The 25024-nt window shown below is 32.3% G+C and overlaps 4 protein-coding genes across 5 annotated transcripts; all 4 read left to right on the top strand.

Moving 5' to 3' along the window:
* Nucleotides 1–2068: 2068 nt before the first annotated feature.
* Nucleotides 2069–5790, top strand: LOC105951069 (putative F-box/LRR-repeat protein At3g58880). Its single transcript, XM_012974463.2, has 6 exons — nt 2069–2196; nt 2334–2428; nt 2516–2792; nt 3906–4531; nt 5065–5208; nt 5305–5790. Exons 2-6 carry the CDS (start codon nt 2342–2344, stop codon nt 5644–5646), a joined length of 1476 nt encoding a protein of 491 aa, XP_012829917.2. The 5' UTR covers nt 2069–2196; nt 2334–2341; the 3' UTR covers nt 5647–5790.
* Nucleotides 5791–9586: 3796 nt separating this feature from the next.
* Nucleotides 9587–11762, top strand: LOC105951096 (HMG1/2-like protein). Its single transcript, XM_088815352.1, has 8 exons — nt 9587–9727; nt 9826–9872; nt 10744–10836; nt 10961–11018; nt 11096–11140; nt 11246–11326; nt 11415–11474; nt 11568–11762. Exons 2-8 carry the CDS (start codon nt 9826–9828, stop codon nt 11583–11585), a joined length of 402 nt encoding a protein of 133 aa, XP_088671478.1. The 5' UTR covers nt 9587–9727; the 3' UTR covers nt 11586–11762.
* A 3427-nt stretch (nt 11763–15189) lies between these two features.
* Nucleotides 15190–17184, top strand: LOC105951097 (HMG1/2-like protein). 2 transcript variants are annotated; one of them, XM_088815354.1, is made up of 8 exons: nt 15190–15297; nt 15413–15459; nt 15974–16063; nt 16190–16247; nt 16342–16386; nt 16496–16576; nt 16671–16739; nt 16864–17184. In XM_088815354.1, the coding sequence occupies exons 2-8, from the start codon at nt 15413–15415 to the stop codon at nt 16882–16884; spliced, it is 411 nt and encodes a 136-aa protein (XP_088671480.1). In that variant the 5' UTR covers nt 15190–15297; the 3' UTR covers nt 16885–17184. The 2 variants fall into 2 exon arrangements, with proteins under 2 accessions (XP_088671480.1, XP_088671479.1); XM_088815353.1 differs by having other exon boundaries at nt 15208–15297; nt 15965–16063.
* A 2385-nt stretch (nt 17185–19569) lies between these two features.
* LOC105951070 (uncharacterized) lies at nt 19570–23579 on the top strand. Its single transcript, XM_012974464.2, has 9 exons — nt 19570–20130; nt 20881–20923; nt 21064–21145; nt 21246–21291; nt 21379–21477; nt 21821–21889; nt 21968–22319; nt 22431–22588; nt 22741–23579. Exons 1-9 carry the CDS (start codon nt 19699–19701, stop codon nt 23320–23322), a joined length of 1863 nt encoding a protein of 620 aa, XP_012829918.2. The 5' UTR covers nt 19570–19698; the 3' UTR covers nt 23323–23579.
* Nucleotides 23580–25024: the final 1445 nt, after the last annotated feature.

Genomic DNA, 25024 nt, shown 5'->3' on the forward strand with positions numbered 1-25024 from the left:
TATTACTAATATTACTGTCCCAAACTGTAAGGGCTCTTTTGGTTGAATGGATGGGATTGATTAATTTTGTTGGATTATACAAGATTAATGCACTGTTCATGATTATATAATAACAAATATTTTGTATTTGGTTTGTTGGATAACTTTAACTAGGATAAACGTGACATTTAGTTAGGTTTGCAGGATTGTGATTGATAAGTTATGAAATTACAAAATACCCCTTATAACACTTTAAATATCATTATCCTCACAACAACAGTAAAAAGTTTGAATTAATTCAACATCAAAATATATTGTCAATCAAACGAACTAACTCAATATTTGTATTTCAATAAACTAACAATATAATCTAATATAATATTTGCAAAAGGAAATAGAGTTTACAAAATAATTTATTGCACAATAGATAATGGGACTTTTTTTATTTAATTATTTATTTATAGTCAATTTTATGGTAAATAATAGCACAATTAAGCCCCTTCTCGTCATTTCACGTTTTACTCCAATGAATGATTACACAATCAGACCTCATGGGGTAGGATAATTTATCAGCCAATTGCATGATTAGATACCGGGTTTTTAATCTATCACGGGTTCTTGTCCAATGAACCAAATGTCTGATTAGGGGTGATTATTTTGTCTATCACCCCTTATCATCCAAACCAAAAGGGGCCTAATATTATTGCATGAGGCAATAATATTACGGTTGAAGACAACAAAATTGCAAGCCAAGACGATGGAATTAATTACTACATTAAAATTATTGTTTCAGAACAATAATATTACTCTCCAGACAGTTAAATTACTGTTGGAGACAGTAATTTAGCAGCCAAGACAGTAATATTAATTAAAATATTTTTTTTTGAGAAAAAACAAAATTTCAAAATAAAAAAATCAATTAACAATTAAATTATTGTTGGCGACTGTAATTTAACAACCAAGATAGTAGCATTAATTAAAATATTTTTTTAAGGAAAAAAAAAATCAACTCCGGAGACCAACGATCTCCGGTGGTGGCGGGTCAAAATTGGAATCATAGTCAAAATTTGTTAATTGATGAAATTGGAGTTGAATTGGGTTTCAAGAAATTAGAGGGGTACTTGTATATATAAAATGATTTTCTTTATTTACAAATAAGTTTGAATGAGCTGAAAATATATGAAAAATAAAAAAGTTGAATATTCTGTTTTTAATTAAATACCTTTGTCATGGACCTCTTTGCCATTAACCCTATTAATTTATACCAATATAAGTAGGGGCCTTAAGATATAGGTCCCAAGCGACAAACCTTAATAGAACTAAATGACAACCTTAACTAAACATTTGTTACACATCGTTCATAAAATTCATTCCAAAAATGCCCTCGTGCATTAAATATATTTTTATTTTTCCAACCAATATTTTTAATTTTTTTTATACAAAACACGTTTAATTTTCATTTTCTTTCCATTTCTCCATTTTAGCAATTTTACACAATTAAAAAAATATTTTTTTCTCTTCATAATATTGAAGATTACGAAAAAAATATCTTTTTATTTTTTAAATGCAATTTACATGTTTTTAAATTTTTTATTTTATTTTATTTGTTGTTAATACTGTAGTAGACTATAGTATACTATGGTGTACTGTAGCATACTACGGTTTACAATAGCATACTTGTGCAATAGCATACTACGATGTACTATAGTTTACTAAGGTCTACCGTTCCAAACCCTAGCCGCAAAACAACTCTCAGCCGTCGCCGAACCCTAGCCGTCAAAAAATTCGCAGCCGCCGCCGGCAACTTCAATCCACCAAATCCTAACCACCAACCAAAACCCTAGCATCATCAAAGTGGCCTAGATGCAGCCACCTCCCACCGTAGACTAACCTCATACCACCGTCTCAAATGGCCATCTACCACCATAGCCATCCGCTCTAATATACTAGGGATGTGGGTCGTATATTATTTAAAAATAAGAATTTAACTAAAAAAAAGAATTTAAGGTTGTCATTTAGTTCAAATTAGGTTAACATATTAATATATTATATATCTATATAGTAAACAATAAACAAAAGATAGATAAAATAAAAAAAAAAAAAAAAAAAAAAAAAAAAAAAAAAGAGAGAGAATTGGGCTTTCGTCCTTGTTTACCTGCACGAACACCATTCTTCATTCACGTGTTCGATTGTGAAAAGGAGAAGAAGATTTACAAGGTTAAAATCTGAATTCAATCAGCAAAATTAGGGTTTTCCCTCAGCTAATTAGTTGGATTTAAGATTCCAATCATTCCGGATACAGCTTATCTAATCTGCCATTTAATTTGGTTTTTTTTTTTTTTTGGGGTTTACAGAAATCACAATGAAGAAGAATACAAGGACGAGGAAATTAAATTCCTCAGCAACGAGAAACAAGAAGAACACCAAATCAGATAAATTTCAACAGCAGGTAATTTCATCTCATTTATCCCATATTTATTTTCCCAAAGATTCTGTTTTTTTTTTTTTTTTTTCTGAAATTAATTTGATATGTTAGGCTGTTCGCCGCCACGCGCCGCCTGATCCCGCGGCGGCGATCGACGGTATAGATATGATCAGCCAATTGCCAGACGATATTCTCACATCCATAATCTCACGGCTGAGCTTGGCCGAAGCCGCCGCCACAAGCATCCTCTCCACCCGGTGGCGCCGCCTCTGGACCCACACTACTCGTCTCAACTTCCCTCACTTCGAACAACAGAGAGGCTCGTCCGAAAAGTACATGAAATATTTACAGGAAATAAAATTCCCAAATTACGTAAAATTCATCGATCGCGGGTATCCGCCCGGAGAAGACAAACCACACAAAATCAAAACACTCATATTTTATTAGAAACAATTAAAATATAATATAATATAATAAATCAACAATTAATAATTAATTAATGACAGCAGCTTATATAAACAACAAGCAGCAACAACTGACGTAATGAGCCATATAAATTATATAAACAAATCAAACTCCTAATTAATACTAATCAGAATTCAACAGATTCAAAATTAATAATTAAATTAATAACAACAATTTATAATGGCATTAATCAGCAACAAACGACGACAGCATTACTCAACAATCAGCAAAACCAACAATCAGATCATAATATTTTAAGAATAAAATATTAATGCTCAATTAACCTAGAATAAAACGTGATTTAATTAATGCAGAAAAATAAATAAGGGTAAGAGACAAAACCGAGCAATTCACACAGAATTGCAAACGAAAGTTCCTCCGACGGCTGCTCCGGCGGTCGTCGATTATCCGGCTCAGTCCTCAATCTCCGAGTCCTCGTCCAAGATCCAAGTGGGGCCTCCAACACTCACGGCAGCCACACACACGTACACACACAGTGTATTCCAACGAACAAAACGAAGAAAAACGAAACCCAAATTCACACCCTAATCTCACCAGTTTATCCCTAAAGAAGTAAGCTCGAATTCATTGAAAGAATCGAGCTTTGCTTCTCAAAAAAGGTTTCTCTCTTTTCACTCTATTTTTCCCTCTCAAAAATACACAAAGTATTTTTCTCGACTCTATTTTTCTGTCTCTATTTTTCACGCCTTTTTTTCGTCTCTCACGTCTCACACAGGAAAAGAAAAGGGTGCACTTATACACCCAAATCATCTACCAAATTCACTAAGAATTAGGTAACAAATCACCAAGATTTGTTGAGAGAAAAAAGGAGCAGATTAGAAAACAAATCTGCTGGGAAAAACAAAACACCGATATAAGAAAAAAGAGGTGAAGAGAGAGAGAAAGGGAAAACCTAGTGAGATTGGGCTGACTTTTAATTTTGGGCTCAAATTTTGTGGGCTGCTCGTAAGTGGGTTGCAAGGTGGGATTTTAATGGGCCATTCACAAAGAATTCATTTGGGCCACATACTCTACAGCGTACTCGATTCGTACAACAACGATGGCATCTTGACAGAATTCAGCATTCATATGCCTTGTTTGGAAGGAGCCAATATCGAGAAATGGATCGAGTTTGCGTTAGCTAGAAAAGTCGAAATTATCGACATAAGTATGGTTTATTTTATCAATGCTGCTAAAATCGGGTCTTATAGTTTCCCTTGGCCGTCGAATACGAGTAGCCTACAATGCGTAAAGTCACTTAAGGAATTAACCCTAGGCGCAGTTGATTCAGACGATCGAGATATCGAGCTTTTAATTTCGAATTTTATTTTTCTCGAAAGACTTTCGATTTTACGAAGTCGAAAGTTGAGAAATGTAGCGATTGTCGGCCATTTAGGACTTAAGTTGAAGCACTTGGAAATATCTCACGCTAGAAACGTTGAATCTATCGAGATTTGTGATGCGACGAGCCTTGTTTCGTTGAGGTGTTATAGATTGCCGTTTACGTATATTTTGCGGCTCGATAATGTTCCGAGATTTACCGAGTTCGATACTTCTGATCAATATCGTAACACACTTGCCGATTTATTGCCTAGAATTCCGTCCTCCATTCATGATCAACTGCTGCAGCTTAAGTTGACAACTGCCCCCGAGTTTATTAGGGTAAATATACATATACATTATATTATTGCCTTTTGTTTTTCTTGATATATGCTTTTTTATTGGCTCGTGTTATTATACCATCTACAGTTAAACCTCTATAAATTAATACAGTCGGGACTAGGGAAATTCTATTAGTTTAGCGAATTATTAAATTATCGAGTTAATAATTTAACACGTTTTCACCGAGTCAGGACCGAGAGAAACTATTATTTAATTGAGGTTATTAATTTATCGAGGTTAAACTGTATATATAGCTAGCAGGACAAGGCACACATCAATTTAATATGCATATTCCCGATTTTGTTTTTGTTGTTGTTTTCGTGATTCTGTATTTGAATAAATTTATATGACTATGTATACGCAGCAAGTTTATATACCTATTTTATTATTTTTTTTACATTTACCCGTTTCTCCACGTTGTTGTGTCCTATTTTCTGGATATGTTGTACGTACCCTGTGTCATTTTCCGTGTTGCCGTCTATACATATATATATACTGCAGATGATTGATCAAAATATGGTTTAATCTTTCAGGCCACTGAAGCAGACTATATACTTCCCAAATTAATAAATCTAAAGCATCTGGAGCTGCGTGTAATCATGAATATCGATACCGATACCTCTAAACTATTTCATCTGATCGAGGCGTGTCCTTTGTTGGAGAAACTGGAAGTGAAGGTAAGTAGTATCTTTCCATATCTTATTTTTTTAAATTAATAATTTTTTTTTATTTAGGTGAAAATAATTATTCGAAAAAATAAATTGTGGTTGCAGTTCTTGTGGTCGATGTATGATACAGAATTTAAACGGAGAGAGCCCCTCGAGTGTTTAGATGAACAAAATCCGGCAAATAATCATCTGAAAGAGGTGACATTTTCGGGATATTTAGGGTGCCCGTCTGAATTGGAATTTGCATTGTATGTTCTAAAGAGAGCTGCGGCGCTCGAAGAGTTTATCGTAGAACCCTGTGATGTTTCTAGAAGAATCCGAGGGAAGGCAATAAGTCGTGTGTGGGACCATTTTCGACCAATATTCGATGATATTGAACCGTTGTTTGTTGCTCAACAAGATTTGCATAATTTGCATTATGTAGCCAAGAGCAAAATATCCGCTTGAATCAGAATTGAATAATTTATGTTAGCGTAGACGAACAAATCGAATAAATTAAATTTTCCACTTGAGTTCGAAAATATTATGTAATTGAAATATCTGAAATGTTAAATGTCGTTTCAATTTTACTTATGTCGTTTTGACTTTGAACCCGATTTTGGCATATTTCTATTTTGATTTCGGCAAAATTCGAAACACGAAAACTGTAGTCCTTTGGGTTAGCCTTCTAATCAAACTTAAATCCGCTAGATTGGATGTCGTGTGACAAAGTTATGCATGAATGAGTCACACTTTGAATTTTAGATACCTCAATACATCAAAGTTGTGGGCAGTATTCATTGATTCATGTATATCTTTCTCGTCCGACATCCAATATTGGTGATTCAAGTTGGATTAGAAAACTAACTCAAAATACTACAAATTCTATTTTTCGGGGTTTTTGTTAAAAAAAAAAAAACTCGGGTTATGCTTAAGAAAAAATATGGATTTGATTATTGAGACACATACATAATATTTTTAAAATAAAGTAATACCATCAATTTTGTTTTAAAAATATGAACTCCTAGTTGCTCGGGGTCCACCCCTTTCAAATATTACCTAATATTAGCTTATATTACTGTTAAGTGTATATTTTTACACTTAATCATACCTTCTAATTGGGACTTTTGGGTGTGTTTTAACGATAATTGGTGCTTAAAATGGTTATTATTTGTATTTTAGGTACAAATTAAAGAATTGGAAACTTATGGGGTAAAAATTGCAATTTCGGGGAAAAAGTGGGCCAGAAGTAAATAAATCACAACTTTGAAGAATTAAAGACCGGACGGCCGTCCGAATTTCAGTGTTAATTCTCGCACGGGCGTCCGAGTTCACGAAGTGGCGCAGTGAAAGAAGTTTAATTACACAAGTAAACCGCCCTCTTATATTTTTGCACCCTAAATAAAGGCCAAAAAGCACACAATTAGGATATTATCTATCTTTTTACACGCAATTTAGGAGCAAGAGAACGGAGCAACGAAGACGAAGACTTGACGAATCTTCATCATAGTTTTCCCTTTTTACTTTTATTCACAACTTTTATGATTTTTCTTATTTTTATTATGCTTTTCGTAGAGAACATGAGTAGCTAAGTTTTTAATCTATGATTTTGTTGGAACCCTATGTGGTGATTCGAACCTATTTTTCTAATATTATGCAAGTTTAAATTCCGTGATTATTTCTTCTATTTGATCTTATTTAGCGCATGAACGTAGCTAATTTATGTTGCTATATGTTATTGTTAGAATTGATTGACAGATCGTTTTAATAATTAGAGCAAGGATAAAAGAGCCTTCGAGTAGTTTTCACCGGATGAATGTGTTAATTGCATGTGTTATCGTAGACATACAGATAATACCTTAGGTAGCCGTTTTCGAGACTTGTTATTTAATGCTTTATTCATACTAGGTTTGCATAGACATATAGTGAATCGTTTATGAATAATAGACTCATAATACACGCGACAGCGGGTTATGAGTAATATCGTGTTTTGGGTTAATAATCAGGAATCGTAACTTGCATGATAAAGGTTTAATTGGGTGATGAATTACCGCATAAGGGAAGATAAAATCCTAGATCCATTTTTATATTGATATTTTCTCGTGATTATTTGCTTTCTTAATTAGTTTAATTGTTTAATTGATTTAATTTGACAAACTTGCGTAGGCTGGATAAAAATCATAATTGTTAGAATTTGGTACTTATGATTAGATAATTTGCGTATTCCCTGTGGGATCGACATCCGACTCTCACGAGTCCACTTTTACTACTTGTTTGCAATACGTACACTTGCGTGTTAGGTATTGAGTCCCAACAATTACCGGAAAAAGAAGTGCACAACTTCAATTTATACTACAATAATATGCTTATAATCGATAGGAAGTGCATTTCAGTCATGTTACTTATTTACTTTTTTTTTCTTTTTTCTTTTTAGTTCACTTTATAATTCCTGAAAATAATTACTAGATAGTTTAAATACTTAAACAAAAAAAACAAAATAAAATAAAATTGTGAAACGAGAAAAAGAAACTACAACTTTTTTTGGCAACAAAAACATATTTTATTAATATCGAGGCCCCGTTAAAATTCCATATGGCCAATTCCTTAACCAGAATAATTCGATTATGTGTCTAAGAGCAACTCCAATGGGAGTATCAAATGGATTATCAAATCCATAAACCACCTTTTTGATATTCCAAAATTAAAATTTTCCACTCCAATGGGTAAGTATTTTGATATTCTACCTCTTTGAATGCAAAAATACATCCCGGAAATTGAGTTATCAAAAAAATAACTACCTAAACATCCAATCACAAAATGACACGTGGCAATTACAAATAAAACCATTAAAAAGCTTCCAATTGATTATTGATTTAGATAACCATGGTTGAAGTAGATAAATTGTAAATGAATATTAAAATATTATCTTAATTATCAAATGAGTATTTAATAATCCAATTTTGATGTTTAGCACTGGAGTTGCTCTAAGTGATAATTGGGATACCCAATTTCATAATTCTAGTACCAATTTTGATAATTGGAGTAAGATTGAGTCCGAGCTGATTTTGTAGCAGATTTGGACTTACAATTGAAATCGGTTGTTTTCACGATTGGATTTCTTTTTTAATGGAGGAATCCACAATTAAATCGAGACACTATTTTTTTTTTTTATAATAAAGAAATCTGCAACCAACTATATATGTGTACCGGATAAATCTACATTATCGTATAATAACTTATAAATCATACGAGAGACGCTAATCATACTAGCTAACCATGTGTGACAAGTTCGACCTGACGAGTGTTATAAAAGATTATATCAAAACCTTTGCATGTAAAGATTCTATCAATAGATCATACTTGTCACTCTCGAATTATTTGATGATTTTGTGACTAATTTATTGATCTTGATGCTCTTAATGCTAGTTGGTGGTTATAGTTAAATTTTTGAAGTTATATATTGATTTTGTGCTTTATGATTTCAAAACGCTGTAAAACAAACAACAAACGGGAATTTGAAGAGAATCCAAATATCAAACAACAGACTGAAATATGAAATTGCAAACGATTCCAAGAATGTAATTATGGCTGACGCGATGAAATTTTCTTTTTAGGGTTTGGTATTGCAGATTTGGTTTTACGACATATTTGGGAATGGAACACTAATTTTTGTTCCTTTGAGGGAGAAAATTATTGGATTATTATTCTGGATATTTTTATTTCCATTAGTTATTAGGAGGTATTTTTAACAAATCAAAATTAATATATTTATTGGAAGTTGGAACTTATTACATGGATTTACACACATATAGAAGCTAAAATATTATGATCTATAGCAAAATTTTCCCCTTATATATTATTGATCCATTTTAATAACTCGAAATAACAAAAGGTAAAATAAAAAACGAAATCACGAAAAAAAAGTTAATTTTACCTTATAATCGGGATCGTTCACTTCACGGCCATTTCGATAATTATTGGTTTCGGCTGATGTTATTGGAATAAACTTCACGATTTACAAACTTTTGATTTTCAGAGTTGAGAAATTTTGGGAAAAAATATAAAGTTCGAAACACAATAAAACATCAATAAACTAATAAGTAATACCCAATAAATTAATAATTTATCTTAAATAACAATTATTTGCAATCGTAATTATTAATCCGATAATTTAATATTTATCAATTTTGGACCGTATTAATTTGCAATATTTCAGTAGGTATGTAATGGGCCAAGGTATATATGTTGAAAGAAGGCCCATAGGAGAAAAATATCTCCACACAAAAGGATGACGTGGCGAAAAATATTTTCAGATCCCGCCTAAAGTAAATTACCAATTTCCAAAGGCGCGCATATATTTTATTTCATTTCATTGAATTCGGCTCATTAATTTCACCCCCCCTTTTTTTAAAATAATAATATTAATTAATTAATAATAATAATAATAATATAATCACACGCAAATAACCTCTCCTCCACAATATATCCCTAAACTGCGTTTTACATTCTTCTCTCTCCCGAAACCCTAATTCTCAACTTTCTCTCTGCCGTGAGTTTCTTTCGATTTCTTTTTTGTTTTCCGTTTGTTTATTTTATGAATTTTGTTTACGAATTTCTCCTGTTTTTTTTTTGTTTCTCCGATTTCAGATGAAAGGAGCAAAATCGAAGGCTGATTCTCGCAAGGCCGACAGCAGGTAACCGATTTATTATTTTTTTTTTTTTTTTTTGCTATTGAAAACGCATCCCGATCTTATTGCGATTCCAATTCTGTTGTGAAATTTGTTTTTTTTTTTTTAAATTAATTTAGTCCGATTTAATGATTTTTACTACATTTTCAGTATTTTTTTCGTATATTTTTTTTTCAATGTTCACGATGCAATTGACGCAAAGTTAATTAAAGTTGTGTTCTATGTGTTACGTTGGTGTTGGTGGATTTTTTTTATTGGAATTTTCTATTTGCAGGAATATGCTTGAATTACCTAGAATTAGGTTTTGTTTTTCTTCAGACCTTGTGTGATTTGGTGTAGGTTTTAAATGTGGTTAGTTTTGTGATATTGTGAATTAATGATTATAGATCTTAATTAACTGATTAGTTTATGGAGAATCATATTTTCTTCACTGATGTAATGATTCTGTAATGATTCTGGTTCGATTAAAAATAATGATTATTCATCGATTTTGTTTTATTTTTTTGAAAATTCATATTTTTGTTCTTCACTGTTGTAATAATTCTGGTTCGATTAATCATAATTTGTTCACTGTTGTAATATTTCTGGTTCGATTAATCATATTTTCTTCACTGTTGTAATATTTCTGGTTTGATAAAAAATAATGATTATTCATCAATTTTGTTTTATTTTTTTTGAAAATTTGTATTTTTTTTCTTCACTGTTGTAATATTTCTGGTTCGATTAATCATATTTTCTTCACTGTTGTAATTTTCTGGTTCGATTAAAAATAATGATTATTCATCGATTTTGTTTAATTTTTTGAAAATTCATATTTTCAAGTCATTATGAGTTTTTTAAAGTAATTAATTTCAGTTCGATTTTTTGATTGTATTAGGCTTGCTGTGAAGAAGCAGACGAAGAAAGAGAGGAATGCAGCTAAGGACCCAAACAAGCCAAAGAGGGCTCCAAGTGCTTTCTTCGTTTTCATGTATGCAAATTGAATTTCTGAATTTTGTCGTTACTTTTGGTACATATTCATTACCACATGTTCGTTTCTTCTTTTAATAATTGACGATTCTAATTTTTGGTATAATGCTGTTAAATTATTGCAGGGAAGACTTTAGGACGCAGTACAAGGAAAAGCACCCCGGAAACAAATCCGTTGCTGTTGTGAGTAACCCTTTTTGTTGAGCATCTTTTTTCGTCACTAATTACGATTTTGGATATAGTTAACGGTGTAAATACAGGTTGGTAAAGCTGGTGGTGACAAGTGGAAGTCGTTGACTGACGAGGTAATTTCGTTACAGATTTGACGTATGATGTTTTTGTTGCTAATGTTTGCTCTATTCAACCTTGTTCTGATTTGTTACCTCACAAAATAATTATGAATATATTAGGAAAAAGCTCCCTACATTGCCAAGGCCGGCAAGCGAAAGGAGGAGTACGAGCGTAAAATGGAAGCATACAACAAAAAATTGGTATAACCATTTTGTTACTATTTACTTTAATTCGACTTTTTTTTTTTTTAATTATTATTATATAATAACGTTTTGTTAATGGTAACAGGCTGGAGGTGATGACGAGTCTGATAAGTCGAAATCGGAAGTTGAGGAAGGAAGTGAGGAGGTAATTTCTTTTTCTTTCTTTCGGGGCTGTTTTTAATAAAATCTAATTACTCCCATATGTGACGATTTTTTTGTTTATATTGGTTTGTTGTAGGAAGAAGACGATGATTGAAGTCCCGTAAAGGGTAGGGTTATGTTCGTTTCGACTATCTTATATGTATATTTCTTGGGTTGTATTTCACCTACTTTATGGTTTTAGTTGCAGCAAGTAGTTTTGCATATCTTTAATGTTTTTAATTCTCTATTTAGAGCAACTCAACTTTGATATGAAAAACATTCGTTCTTGTTATTTTGTTTCGAGTTGTTCATTTCTTCTAATATTTAGAATGATTGTCTTTTTGTTTAGTTGTTGACTTTGTCGATAGCTTGTTATCTCGGTCAAAATAAACAATTCGATGCCATGGAATACTTTACCAAACAATTTTCGGTATACAAAAAATTCTGTATTGTATGGCACCGTTGATTGTAATAGTCAATTTATGTTGACTTTTGTTTTGAGTCAAAATTGAATATCATTTTTTATACTATACATGTTTATAGTTGCCAAAATTAATATTCAAGTCATAAAATTCTTAATATATATTATTAACCTACCTAATATAAATTATTTCTAAAATAAAATAAAAATTATTAACATTATTTATATCATCATCAATGAAAGCATTTAAAATATTTTAAAATACACTCTTTATATAAAATAGAGTTTAATAAAGTTCTAGTTATGTTTATTTATTTATAATATTTTGTTACGGTAGGATAATACCATGGGAACCCGTCAAAAAAAGGACAATACCATGGGAAAAAGGACAATACCATGGGAATGATATCGAGCAGAAAATTGATATATAGGGTTAGTTAGGGTAAAATAATAAAATAGAATATTTCAAATATTAGGGTAAAATAGTAAAATATTTTAGAGTACTATACATATAACATGATTTGGTTGTGTAGTACGGGTCGGGTCAACCCACTTTATACATTCATATAGCATGATTTTTATCGGAATATTCTACTAAATAATAAAACCCCAAGATCGATATTACAACAATTTGCAACGTGAAAGAAAGGGAAGATGCACTGAATTCAGCGCAAACAATTCGCAGCTCTTGCAAAAAACGTGAAAGAAAGGGAAGATGCACTGAATTTAGTGCAAAACTCGTCTTACAGAGTCGAAAAAAATTGGATCTGCCCAGAGAGGTCGAAACTTTCGCAATCATTCACAACTTGAAGATTGCATATCGCGAGTGAGTTCTCCATTTTCTTACTTATTATTATTCTTATTTTTTTCCTCGAGTTTTTATCCATTTTTCATTTATTTATTTATTTTTGTGGCTACAAGATCTATTGTATCAAAGGCAAAGGCCAATGATGTGAACGGCAGTGGCAATTAGGTAAATAATATCATACATATGGAGCTCCTTTTGATTCTTCAGAATTGTTGTTTAGTTTTTTCTTTTTTCTTTTTTAAATTTGCAACCATGTATAATAAAAAACATAAACATAATTCCTCTCTCTAATCTAATGCAGGTTGAAGGTTAAAGAAGGTGGTGCTTAGAGCATCTTTGGCTAAACTTATAAGCTCCTAAAAATATTTTATAAGATCTTTAAGAGCTTATAAGTTGTTAACGTAGATTAGTAATAGTTTGTTATATGGGATTTCACCGATGTGTATTTATTTGCTTCGACTTTCCAAGCACTATTTCCATTGTCATTGAGCTACTTTATTTTAATGTTTAATTGATTGTCGAAGATCGATATAGTAATTAAGGGTCTTCAAGATGTTACTTTTAACCGAAAATTTTCGAATCTATAAAACATAAATACAAGACAAAAAAATGGGGAACAAATACAATTTGTTAATCAAAACGAAAGTGGATTAATCTCCGGGAATTTCCTTGATTCTTATCTCCTATTCTAAAATCGATTCAACGGCTTAGAGGCTTGTTCTTAAATCGAACTAGTATAAACATCTAGTATTCAAATATGTTATGAATTTGCGGCGGAGGCTCATGACGTGAGTTTGAGAGCTCGATATATATGTGTCTGTGTGAGTCTGTCTTTTACATGAACTGACGCCCTCTTTTTATAGCCACCAGTTAGGGTTTCTTGACTTGTAGGATGGGCCGGTCGATTTGTAAAGCCAATAAATTATAGATTTCGAGTTAATAATCAATTTATTACATTATTAATTGGTCATTTATCTTAAAATTTCGATGTCACAGGTACAACGGTAGTATATAATACATCAAGTAACTTTACATCGTAAATCTACACAAATTACATGTATATAAATATCGGTGGGTGCACAATGCATAGTTATCGATACACGTACGTGGTGGCCTTTTACCCGATAAATATCACTACATGTAGGTGATGCGATCTCAAAAGTATCGACAGTGTCTTCTACGCAATTTGCAAGAAAAGACTAAGAAAAGAGTTTTATTATTCTGCATAATTAATCCTAAACCTACGTACTTATATTTATACTAATCAAATAGAGTCCTAATGACCTAGGAAAACAATGAAAAGATAAATACTAACTAAGAAATAAAAGGAACCCTATCACCTAAATAATACGTAAGGAAAAAGAACTCAAATAAGTTTCAATTCTAATCTAACTATCCTACTCCATAATATTGGGTCGTATCAGTAGGATAAAACAAAATGTAATTAAAGGTAAGCTCGACATATTTTTTCTTCATTTTATTTTAATATTTATTTATTGATGCCGTAAAATGGATTTATCTCATGAAATTTCTTAACTTTAAATTAATATTCGAATGTTTATGTTTAACTAATACAGTTAAGATTATTACAGTCTGGTTAAACCTCTATAGATTAATAGTACAGTCTGGACTGTCAAGATTCCATTCATTTAGGGAAATATTAATTTATAGAGCTAATAATTTAGTACGTTTTTTTTTATCGAATAGGAACCGTAAAAAACTATTACTTAAACATGATTATTAATTTATCGAAATTTTACTGTACATGGCTAAAGTGAGATTTGACCCAAATAAAACATGGGTAATGATACACGCAGGCCAAATTAAACATTCATGCACTTTTTTACCATGATTTTTTACCTTTTTACCATAACTATTTACCTTTTGTACTATTCCTACCCAATAAAAAAAAAAAAAAAATTAAATTGTTGTGCTCGTGCAAAAACATGCGAGCATTTCAACAGTGCTCATCTGATTTCACACGAGCACTGTTGAAATGCTCGCATGTTTTTGCACGAGCATCTTATAATTCAAAAAATAAATTTATAAAAAAAAAAAAGAAATTAAAAATGCTCGTGTAAAAACACGCGAGCGGTTGAAAAGCGTTCGTGTGAAATCACACGAGCCCTTTGCAACCGCTCGTGTGTTTTTACACGAGCAAATAAAAAAAAAAATTAACAAGGCCTGCTCGTGTGGATTTACACGAGCGCAGTGGATGCGCTCGTGTAAATTCACACGAGCAGGTCAAAGTCCGATTTTTTTCGTTTTTTTTTTCGGATTTGTAATTTACATAACAAGAGGATCGTAAAAACGTAAAAATTACCTCCGATCTGTTGACGATTTGCACAGGCTTTGCGAAAGAAAATCGAAAGATTGAGAGAGTTTTTGAGTTTTTTTACTTTTTGTTTTTTGAAGAACCTGAATGTTTAATTTTGGCCTGCACAAATTATTTCATATAAAACATTGATGAGATGGCAAAAATTAGAGATCCCGCCCAAAATCCCCCAAATTCCCGACCGCCTTTCAAATTTCATTTTTCAAAATTTCAATTCTCTCTCGTGCGCGCGAATTTGAAATCATCAACACGGATTATTTGAGGTGAAGAACTTCACTCGATCCGGCGTCGTTCCGCCGCTTCAATTTAGCTAATTTTCCGGTGACTCGCTCTGTCAATTTCTTCGTCTCAGATCTCTGCTGCATTCTGTTGTTTCAGATGAAAGGAGGAAAATCGAAGGCTGATTCTAGGAAACCTGACAGCAAGTAAGCTATGTTAAATGTTTTGAAATTCATCTCTGTAGATCGAGTTTTAGTTAATTTTTTTTTTGTTTTTTAAATGCTGTGTTCAGTAACCTAATTGTTGTGATTTTGCAATTAGTTTAAATCTGGAATGCTCTTAATTTTTTCAAATTACATTTGTTGTTTCATGTGTTTTTCCGTGAAGAATCTGATTAAAATGATTTACAGTAGATTAAGCACTTGTACGTTTTTCCTCGAGTTTTCAAACCGATTTAGATTCGTATAGAATTTGACCTAAGCTGTAATTTGAGTTACTGAGATGAATCGTAGTCCAGTTTGTTTCGTTAAAATTTTCGTAGTTCGATATTTGTTGTCGTTCATCGTTTTTCAAAAAACGGAGAAGAAAAAAAGTAACTACGCAGATCTGTTTTTTTTTTTTCTTTTTTTTTCTAGTTCATTTGCCTGTAATTCATTTTTCCAATTTTCGATTTACGACAAGTTCAATTTTGACTAAAATTTGTCACGAGAGGGAAATCAGGCTTGCTGTGAAGAAGACGACTAAAGAAAAGCAAGCAGCAAAGGACCCAAACAAGCCAAAAAGGCCTGCAAGTGCCTTCTTCGTTTTCATGTACGCGGATCTCGGTTTCATCTGTTGTTCTTCGACATGTTATTTTCGTATTACCAATTTGCTATTCAGTGTCGTTTTTCAATAATCGAGGGTTGTAACTTGTAATGGTTTCGTTTATGATCGCAGGGAAGACTTCAGGAAACAGTACAAAGAAAAACACCCCAACAACAAATCCGTTGCTGCTGTGAGTGGCTCATATTTCAATTTTTTTTTTGCAATTATTGTTTTCGTTTTTTTTTTAAATTTTATTTTTTAATAAGTATTGGGGTAAAATATAGGTTTGCAAAGCTGGTGGTGATAAGTGGAAATCAATGGATGAAGAGGTAATAGCACTCCGGATATTCGAGGCTTCTATCTTGGGTTTCTTTAATTTCGTGATTTATTTTACATATATTTGAAATTTCGTACGAAATGAAATGATGTAAATATTAGGAAAAAGCGCCCTATATCGCTACGGCGGAGAAGCGGAAGAAGGAATATCAGGGGAAAATGGATGTCTACAACAGAAAATTGGTACTCCAATTTTAATCACCTTTTTTCGAGTACCGTATCAGTTATTTTTTTTTTCTAATTACGAATTTCTCATATTGTTCCTCGTTTTTAATAGTCTGGTGATGGTGACGACGAGTCCGACAAGTCAAAGTCAGACGTCAATGATGATGAAGGAAGTGGTGAGGTGAGTCGTGCCTATGGATTTTTTTTTTAATTATTATTATTTTAAAGATATAATTGAAATTGCTGTTTGGTGTTTACAACCACGTAATCGGAATCTTTCTTTTTTCGCCTCTAATCTGATGCAGGAGGAAGAGGACGATGATTAAGTGTTGTGCTTAGATGATGTGTTAATTTGTTCTATGACATTTGTTTATAACATCTTTAAGGTACTCGTTGTACGGTTAGGCAGTACTTATCGCCCCACGGTTTCTAATTACGTGAATTAGTAGTTGTAGTTTCTATTATGCGATTAAGCTTTATAGCTTCTATGAACTTTTCGTAGCTTTTTTTTGCGTGGGGGCAATTCGAAATGAAAAGATTCGAGTCGTTTTTCGGTTCTCCTGCAACGTAGTGTATGCTTTGTTTTATGTTGTATGATTCGAGTTGTTTTCTCGGTGCTACTGCAACATAGTCGTTGTATGTTTGATTTGCTGCAAGATTCGAGCATTTGATTTCTGAGCAATAAGTCCATTTAAAAAAAAAGTTGCTTTTGTTGTTGATTCTAAAGTTTGAGAAGGTATGTTGAAACAAATTACTTCAGTTTATATTCCCCATTTTGGCATTTGGCTTTTTTGCCTTTTATTCTATAATATTTATAAATATTTTTTAAAAACCCCTTGGGGCATTTTTGTCATTTTACATTGAGTCAAAGCCTAATATAAAAAGGGTGCAGTGTGCTTCGAAAATGTTTACACGAGGACATGGATGATTTTTTTTCTTTCACAGGGATGTATTTGACAATTACGTATTTCTCAAGGGTGGTTTGCAATTAGCTCAAGATCTTATTTTGTGCCATTTCATTGTGGTTTGTACAAATAATTTTGAATTTTTTTCCTCCTAATATTTCCATTTTTTTTATTTATGTGATATTTTTTTTCGTCTTCCATATTTCTTGTTCAATTATTTTTTATCTATACATAATTCAAGAATAGTTAATATATAAATTTTACATTGGATCTAAGGGTCAAAGTCGGATGGATGAGATCGGAATTAATTTTTTTTGAAAAAAATTCAAAAACATTTGAAAGTACAAAATCAATTCCAATTCCAATTCCAATTCCAAAATTTTCGGAATTCAAAAATTTATTCCAATTCCAAAAGGTCCGGAAATTTCGGAATTTCGGAAAAAAATGGAAATCACATAAGCTTTAAAATTTCGAAAACTTAGCCGAAATTTTCTAAAATGTTCATAACTTTTCAAAAATAAGAACATCCATGTCTATAAAAGTAAAACTAATAACTACTAAATTTCAGTTCAAAGAAATAACTAAAAATAAACACAAGATTATATGCAATCTAACAACAACTCATTATGTCAAAATCCTTAAACAAAACTTATAGGTGTATTTTTCGGAATTTTTCGGAATTAATTTCGGCATTAAATCGTATCGAAAATCGAAAATTCTAAATTTATTTTGTATAATTCCAATCCAAAAAAAATGGAAAAAATCGGAAATCGGAATTTCAGAAGTCGGAATAAAAAAAATTGTTCCAAAATCGAAACTTTTCGGATGGAAACCAGCGAATATTAGAAATTCCGTTCCAACAACCCCTACTTGGATCTATTACCATATGAGTCAAAAATTATCATAAATAATTTTTTTGGGTTGAGAGAGCTCGAGAGGAGGAAGTTATATTTTGAAATATGAAAAGTTAATAAATCTTGAAATTACTCTTTGACGTTGACCTATAAAATTTTACTCTGTAAATATCATCATTTTAGTGTCTAGAATTACATGATTCCAATTTCTTGAATTTGGTAATAATTATTTACAATTTTACATTACATATTCAATATGTCCAAAGTATAACATCATTTGTACTAAATCAAGATTTTTGTTTTACATAAACATTTACAATATGAAAAATGATATGATGTGTTTGTGTTTTTTTTCTTTTTAAATAGAAACTAGTAGCAAAATCGAATGCAATATTTAACGATATGAATTCGATCGTCGTTATTAATACTTTTTAGATCGATCTCATTGCACATTGTTTGTTCATTACACTTCTCAAAAAATAATTTGGGAACAACAATATGGAAGAGAGTTAATAAGAAAATATTTCACAAAAATATTAGATAATAAAGAAAGATAATTACACGAAAAATGTACCGTAAATTTGATTAGATCTCAATTTATTGACAAAATCTATCAAATCCGTCCCTGTATTGTTTACGGATTTTCGATTTATGAAACCATTCTTATTTTATTATTACTATATCATCTATCAAATTCATTAAAAAAATTCCTACCGATTTTCGTAACTAGAATAAAGACCCGTATCCAATACTTGTAGTCGTATTTCGTGATAAAATATCACTAAAATTACTAAAATACTATTATTACTATATCGTCTGTCAAATCTATTAATTTTTTTTCCTAAAACTAGAATAAAGACCCGTATCCAATACTAGTAGTCGTATTCGTGAAAAAATATCACAAATTTTACTAAAATATTATTATTACTATATCGTCTATCAAATCCATTAAAAAAAATTCCTACCGATTTTCGTAACTAGAATTAAGACCCGTATCCAATACTAGTAGTCGTATTTCGTGAAAAAAAATAATTACGAAATTACTAAAACAAGACCGTGGAACGGCTAATTAAATTTTTTTCCTACCGATTTTTCGTAAGTAGAATAATGACACGTATCCGACACGTGTAGTCGTATTTCGTAAAAAAATTAAAAAAAAAATACTAAAATAAGATCGTCGAACGGCTCATCGGTATCATCCCACACATGTGAAACACATTCACACGTGACAATCCCAACCCCACATTTTCTTATTCATAAACACCAAAAAAAACCAAATTTGAAAAAAGCAGAATAAAAATATAATAAAATAAAATAAAAAGAAAAAAGAAAAAAAGAAAAAGAAAAAAAAGGTCCCCTCCAAAAAAACCCCAAAAGCAAAATGGGTAAGGTAGCAACAACAACTGCAGCAGCACAAGCGGAGATGAAGCGAAAGAAGAAGAAGGGACGCCCTCCTAAGAAGTCAATTACCCCTTCTGCCCCTGCTAAAACCCTTAATTACGATTCTACCCCCACCAAAAGCCGCCGATCCGGCCGCCGGAACCCTAATAACTATAATTCTCCGCCGCCGGAATTCGACGACGATGACGACGAGAGGAAGGAGAAGAAGGTGAAGCTCGTTGTTCGGTTGCCCCCGTCTGATGAGAAAACCACGGTTAGTAAGAAACGGCAGCATTCACGTGATTACAATTCCGAATCGGGCTCGGGCTCGGGCTCCGAATCCGACCCGGAATCAGAGGATCGGGAGGCGTGCGCCAAGCAACGCAAGATCAATGCCGTCGATCGCGGATCTGATAACCCTGTTTCCGTTCAGGTTCGCTAATTTTGAATTTTTGTTTTTTTTTTTAAAAAAAAATCTGAAAATTGAACGAAAATTGGGTTTTTTTTTTTCGAAAATTTAGTGTTGTAAAACAAAATTCCCAACATCGGCTATTCGAATTTTGGTGATTATTTTTGAAAATGAATTTTCTATTTTGGGAGTAACGGAAAAATTGGGGGTGGGGTTTTCACTCTGTGGGTTTGATTTGAAGGGGATTTTGGGATTTCGCGCGGAAAAAAAAAAAATTATATATACTTTTTTTTGTTTGGGAATGCTCTGACTTCTGAAGATCTAAAGGTGGGGTGCTGTGTGTGTGTGTGTGTTGACTCAGTCAAAATCTATATCTCTGTGTGAGTGTTGGAAAAAAATTAAATAAAGATTATCCATTTCTGTTTTTTCTTTTTCCTATATATACGTGCATGCTTCTCTTGCTAATGCTGTTAATTTATTTGTATTTAATTTCACTGGAAAAAAAAAAACTTGTTTGTAAATATTTATATATTTATTATTATTATTTGTTTAAAAAAAAAGAAAAAAGAAAAACAGTGTGTCTTGAAAAGGGTTCAGATTTGTCTTTATTGTGAGTTGATTATTGTTTCTTTTGGTTACAAGTAGAGTAGCATGCATTATTATCTTCTTTCTCACTTGTACTTTGATATGCTGCTGTTGATTCATTAACTGCTTCTTATTATTATTATTACTGTTGTTTAATTTTATTGGTTTCTATTGATATTTATTTTGCAGGAGAAAAAGATTGTGAAAGTGACTGACACTCCTCCTCTACATGGTTCTTAATCACAACCCTTTTCTTGATTTTAGAATAAAAGAAAAAAAAAAGATTTGATTTTTTTTTGTGTATTGGTTTTTGTGGTTGATTTGATTTCGGGCCATTTAATTTAAAAAAAATTATTTTTATTTTGTGGATAGGGGCTCCAATGGAGTCTGGTCCCACAACAACACCTTTGCCAGACAAAAAGTTGTTGCTCTTTGTTCTTGACAGGCTCCAAAAGTATGTGTTTTTTCTTGTACAAAACCTCTTTTACTTCTTCTTGTACTGTTTTGTTTTTTGTGTTTACATGATTTTTGTGTTGCATGTTTTTTTAATGCAGGAAGGACACTTATGGGGTGTTTTCGGAGCCCGTCGATATCGATGAGGTGATGACGACATATTTTATTCGATAGTTGAATGATGGTAAATTTTTTATATTCAGCTGCTGATATGGAGTTAATATTTCGTTGCAGCTGCCTGATTATTTGGAGATAGTAGAACAACCTATGGATTTCGGGACTGTGAGGAAGAAACTCGACGATGGAGTTTATAAAACCTTGGAACAATTGGAGGTGGGTTTGAATTATATCAGCCAAATTTATAGAAACCGAACAGTTTGATTTATCTTTATTTTCATTTCGAATCTGCGTTTAGTGTACCTGGGCAAAGCATGATTAGATTTGCATGTTTGCCTGTATTATTCTTATGATTTTCGATCAACTGTCTTGGATAAAATTCATATTGAAGTATTGTATTTCCTGTAGGCCTTTATTTTTATCATGGTAGCTTGATTTCAATTATGTTATTCTGTGATGTGTGTTAGTTAATCTCGATTTCATTAGATTATTTCCGTAGTTTTAGCAGCAGATGGTATTAATCAAAGCTGATGTATACTTATCTCCATTGTGATTCCAGGGTGACGTGTTTTTGATATGTTCGAATGCCATGCTGTACAATGCTTCAGACACTGTTTACCATCGACAGGTTCGTACATATAATCTCTTTTCTTATTTCATTTCGTTGTATTTTCAATCTGAATAAATTTACTATATAAAACATCAGGCACGAACAATACAAGATCTTGCAAAAAGGGATTTCGAAAATTTGAGGCACGAAGGAGATAATGGTGAACCACAGCCCAAAGTCGTGAGGAGGGGTAGGCCCCCAACGAACAAAAACCAGAAGAAGCTTCTAGAAACTTCTTCCCCTGTTGACCGTGTTGACCTTTCATCGGGTGCAGCTGCTCTCAACAACAGTGGAGAAGAAAGGGGCACTGGATCCAACTCTTACAATCTAAGAAAGGCACCTGCTTTACATAGATATCGAACCTCTGATCTTTACGTATCGCCTTACAGACCAAGAAACGGCGAAAACTACTCTGAGTGGTTGGCTGATTGGAACGATGAATTCCCAGGTCTGTTATTTGTTTTTATGCTGATGATGGTGAAATGATTCAACATTTATTCGATTATTATTTTAGTCTTGGTTTTATTTTAACATCTCCCTTTGGTATATTGACTTGCAGCATCGATTTTGAGGGCTGATATGAAGTATGGGAAAAAACAGTTTACGGTGGATGAGAACAGGCGTGATACGTATAAGCAATTCCGTCCCGTTTCTTGTGGCAATAACAATTTGCCTGCTTTGTCTAGTTCTATTGAAGATATGAAAAGATTGGTCCCGGTATGTGCTTTTCTTAGAAACTAGTTTATAAAAAAAATAAAATAAAAAATGCCCATTTGGATTTTTCGATGAATTGGCTCTTAGTTTCTATGAATTTTCTCATTTATGGATCAATTTCAAGCCCATTGAACCTTATTTATTTTTAATTATAGGTTGGTGTACAAGAGCCACTTGCCTATGCAAGAAGCTTAGCTAGATACGCAGCAAATCTCGGGCCCACAGCTTGGAAAATCGCATCGAAAAGAATCGAGCATGCATTACCCTCCGGTGCACAGTACGGGCCTGGTTGGGTGGGTGAAGTGGGGCCCACACATTCTCATCCCCTGTCCGTGTCCACAGGGGATTGCACCTCCTCCTTAAAAAAGCTCCCTAGTACAACACCTTCTACTTCAGCTTCCGAAGGCATGATCGAAGCCGTTAGAAAACTCAACAGCCAAAACGATGTATCGGTTTCTTCTCCTTCTTTGTGGAGAACTCCTTTTCCTCCGGTTCATCATCAAAAGCCGTTGTATAATTTCGAGAGAAATGGTTTTATGGAAATGAACGAGCGGGCCCCGCCCGAAATGTGGAGCTTTGGGAAAACGGGTTGGCCGAAGCAGCATAATCGGAATGTGGGCCCGCCTGATTTGAATGTGAGGATTCCGATTGGTTCGCCGACGACTTCTTCTAGCTTACAGCAGATTGGTTCACCGAATCAGCAGCAGCAGCAGCCAGATTTGGCTTTACAGCTCTGATTATTTAATTTTTCGATTTTTTCTTTTTTTGGTTTAATTGGAGTTAGGGAATTTCGGAGGCTTTTCGGAAGGCTGATGAAGTAGGGTTCTTGGTGTTGGAGGGATCTAGTTTTAGGAGAAAGGTTGTACATGTTAATGTATTTAATTTCTTTTAGTGAAGAAAATACTAAGGGGTTGTTAACTGTAATTTTTAGAACTTTTGTATTAGGATAGGGGGAAAAGGATATATATATATATATATATGTCTGGTTATATTATATGATGAAGTAACTCTGGGTGGTTGAGAGATGATTAAATTTTCATGCATAAATTCAAGAAATGAATTACATCTCACTAATGCTGAACTGGGGAGTAAATGAATTTAGTTGGAGATTAAGTATATTTTATTATAATTGATATTAATATTTTTTGAAAACCTTAGTACGTTTTAGTTTTTGAATTTTATTATATATTGATGTTTTTTCTAATAAAAAAATATTATTAACCTCGATTTTTTTTCGAACTTGAGCTCGAACATTTGTTGAGCCAGTTTACGAGACTGGAGAGCCCCACACAACTCATTTATATTAGAACAAAGGTCACCTTGCACCCCTGAATTATGGGGTGTGTCGCAAACACACCCCTCAATTACGAAACGTTTCAAAAGACCCCCTCATATTTGTATTTCATTTGAATATACTAGCATCACCTATTGCCTTTCTTGTTGCCTTTTTTGGGACATTTTTACCTCTATTGTGTAAGGGTTCAAAGCTTATACGTGCCTTTATTTTTTTAACTTTATTTTCCCTCATTTTTTCATTTGGAATTCATTTTTTCTATAAAATAAAATCTTCTTAACTGCACTATAATGCTCGTCAGGTCTTCATAATGGATTTTAATTAAAAAAAAATGACTTGTCATTATAACCTAAAAAATATGCTCATCTTAATAAAATATTAAAATAAGTTAAACAGTTGCTTAAACAGTCATCCAAGTAATGTTTAAAAGATGAGTTATGTTGAGAAAAAAAATGAAGGAGATAGTGTATCTTTGTATTTTTTTTATTATGGCTGAAATAATTCTTAATATTAAAGGTCGCATATATTTTTCATAGACTAAAGGTAGGGTAAGATTGTAAATTTGTAATTGCTCAAGAAAACATTACAAAAATAATGTATTTTTGCAAGTTTGATCAAAAAATATAGGGGGTATTTGGTACATTTCATAATTGAAGGGTATGTACGCAACACAAACTATAATTCAGGGGTGCAAAGTGAACAATCCATTTTTATTATATTGTTATTATTAATACATTTGTCATTAAATTTGAGAATATCCACCAAAAAAGTTGGTGGAGTTATTTACATAATAGCTACAATTTTGTTTGCACGCTAAATTTATCAACCAGAAAAGTTGGTGCCGAATGATTCACACCCATACTTCGAATGTCTTGTTGTGTTTTCTTTTTTAAGAGAGAAGAAATTCATATACAAGAGTTTATATATCAATATCCTTGTTAAATGGTAAATTGAATCGGAAATCGATTTGTCAAAAATTTAAATCGTAACTCGAATCGAATCGCAAATCGTATGATTTGTAATTCTTTCAAAAATAATATAGATAATAGTTATATATAATTATTTTAAAGAAATTATATATATAGTGTCGTAACAAATCTGTCTTTTAAAATTTATAAAGTCAAATTATAAAAGTTATATCTTAA

Source organism: Erythranthe guttata, chromosome 3, assembly GCF_056151865.1.
Source record: "Erythranthe guttata isolate IM_541 chromosome 3, IM_541, whole genome shotgun sequence".
Classification (NCBI taxonomy): Eukaryota; Viridiplantae; Streptophyta; class Magnoliopsida; order Lamiales; family Phrymaceae; genus Erythranthe; species Erythranthe guttata.

Coding starts and splice junctions, on each gene's coding strand:
- LOC105951070 (XM_012974464.2), top strand. CDS start 19,699: ATGGGTAAGGTAGCAACAACAACTGCAGCAGCACAAGCGGAGATGAAG. Junction 21,146..21,245: donor GTTCTTGACAGGCTCCAAAA/GTATGTGTTTTT, acceptor TTTTTAATGCAG/GAAGGACACTTATGGGGTGT. Junction 22,589..22,740: donor ATATGAAAAGATTGGTCCCG/GTATGTGCTTTT, acceptor TTTTAATTATAG/GTTGGTGTACAAGAGCCACT.
- LOC105951096 (XM_088815352.1), top strand. CDS start 9,826: ATGAAAGGAGCAAAATCGAAGGCTGATTCTCGCAAGGCCGACAGCAG. Junction 9,873..10,743: donor TCTCGCAAGGCCGACAGCAG/GTAACCGATTTA, acceptor TGATTGTATTAG/GCTTGCTGTGAAGAAGCAGA. Junction 11,141..11,245: donor GGAAGTCGTTGACTGACGAG/GTAATTTCGTTA, acceptor TGAATATATTAG/GAAAAAGCTCCCTACATTGC.
- LOC105951069 (XM_012974463.2), top strand. CDS start 2,342: ATGAAGAAGAATACAAGGACGAGGAAATTAAATTCCTCAGCAACGAGA. Junction 2,793..3,905: donor TTACGTAAAATTCATCGATC/GCGGGTATCCGC, acceptor ACATACTCTACA/GCGTACTCGATTCGTACAAC. Junction 5,209..5,304: donor TGGAGAAACTGGAAGTGAAG/GTAAGTAGTATC, acceptor TTGTGGTTGCAG/TTCTTGTGGTCGATGTATGA.
- LOC105951097 (XM_088815353.1), top strand. CDS start 15,413: ATGAAAGGAGGAAAATCGAAGGCTGATTCTAGGAAACCTGACAGCAA. Junction 15,460..15,964: donor TCTAGGAAACCTGACAGCAA/GTAAGCTATGTT, acceptor TTGTCACGAGAG/GGAAATCAGGCTTGCTGTGA. Junction 16,577..16,670: donor ATGTCTACAACAGAAAATTG/GTACTCCAATTT, acceptor CGTTTTTAATAG/TCTGGTGATGGTGACGACGA.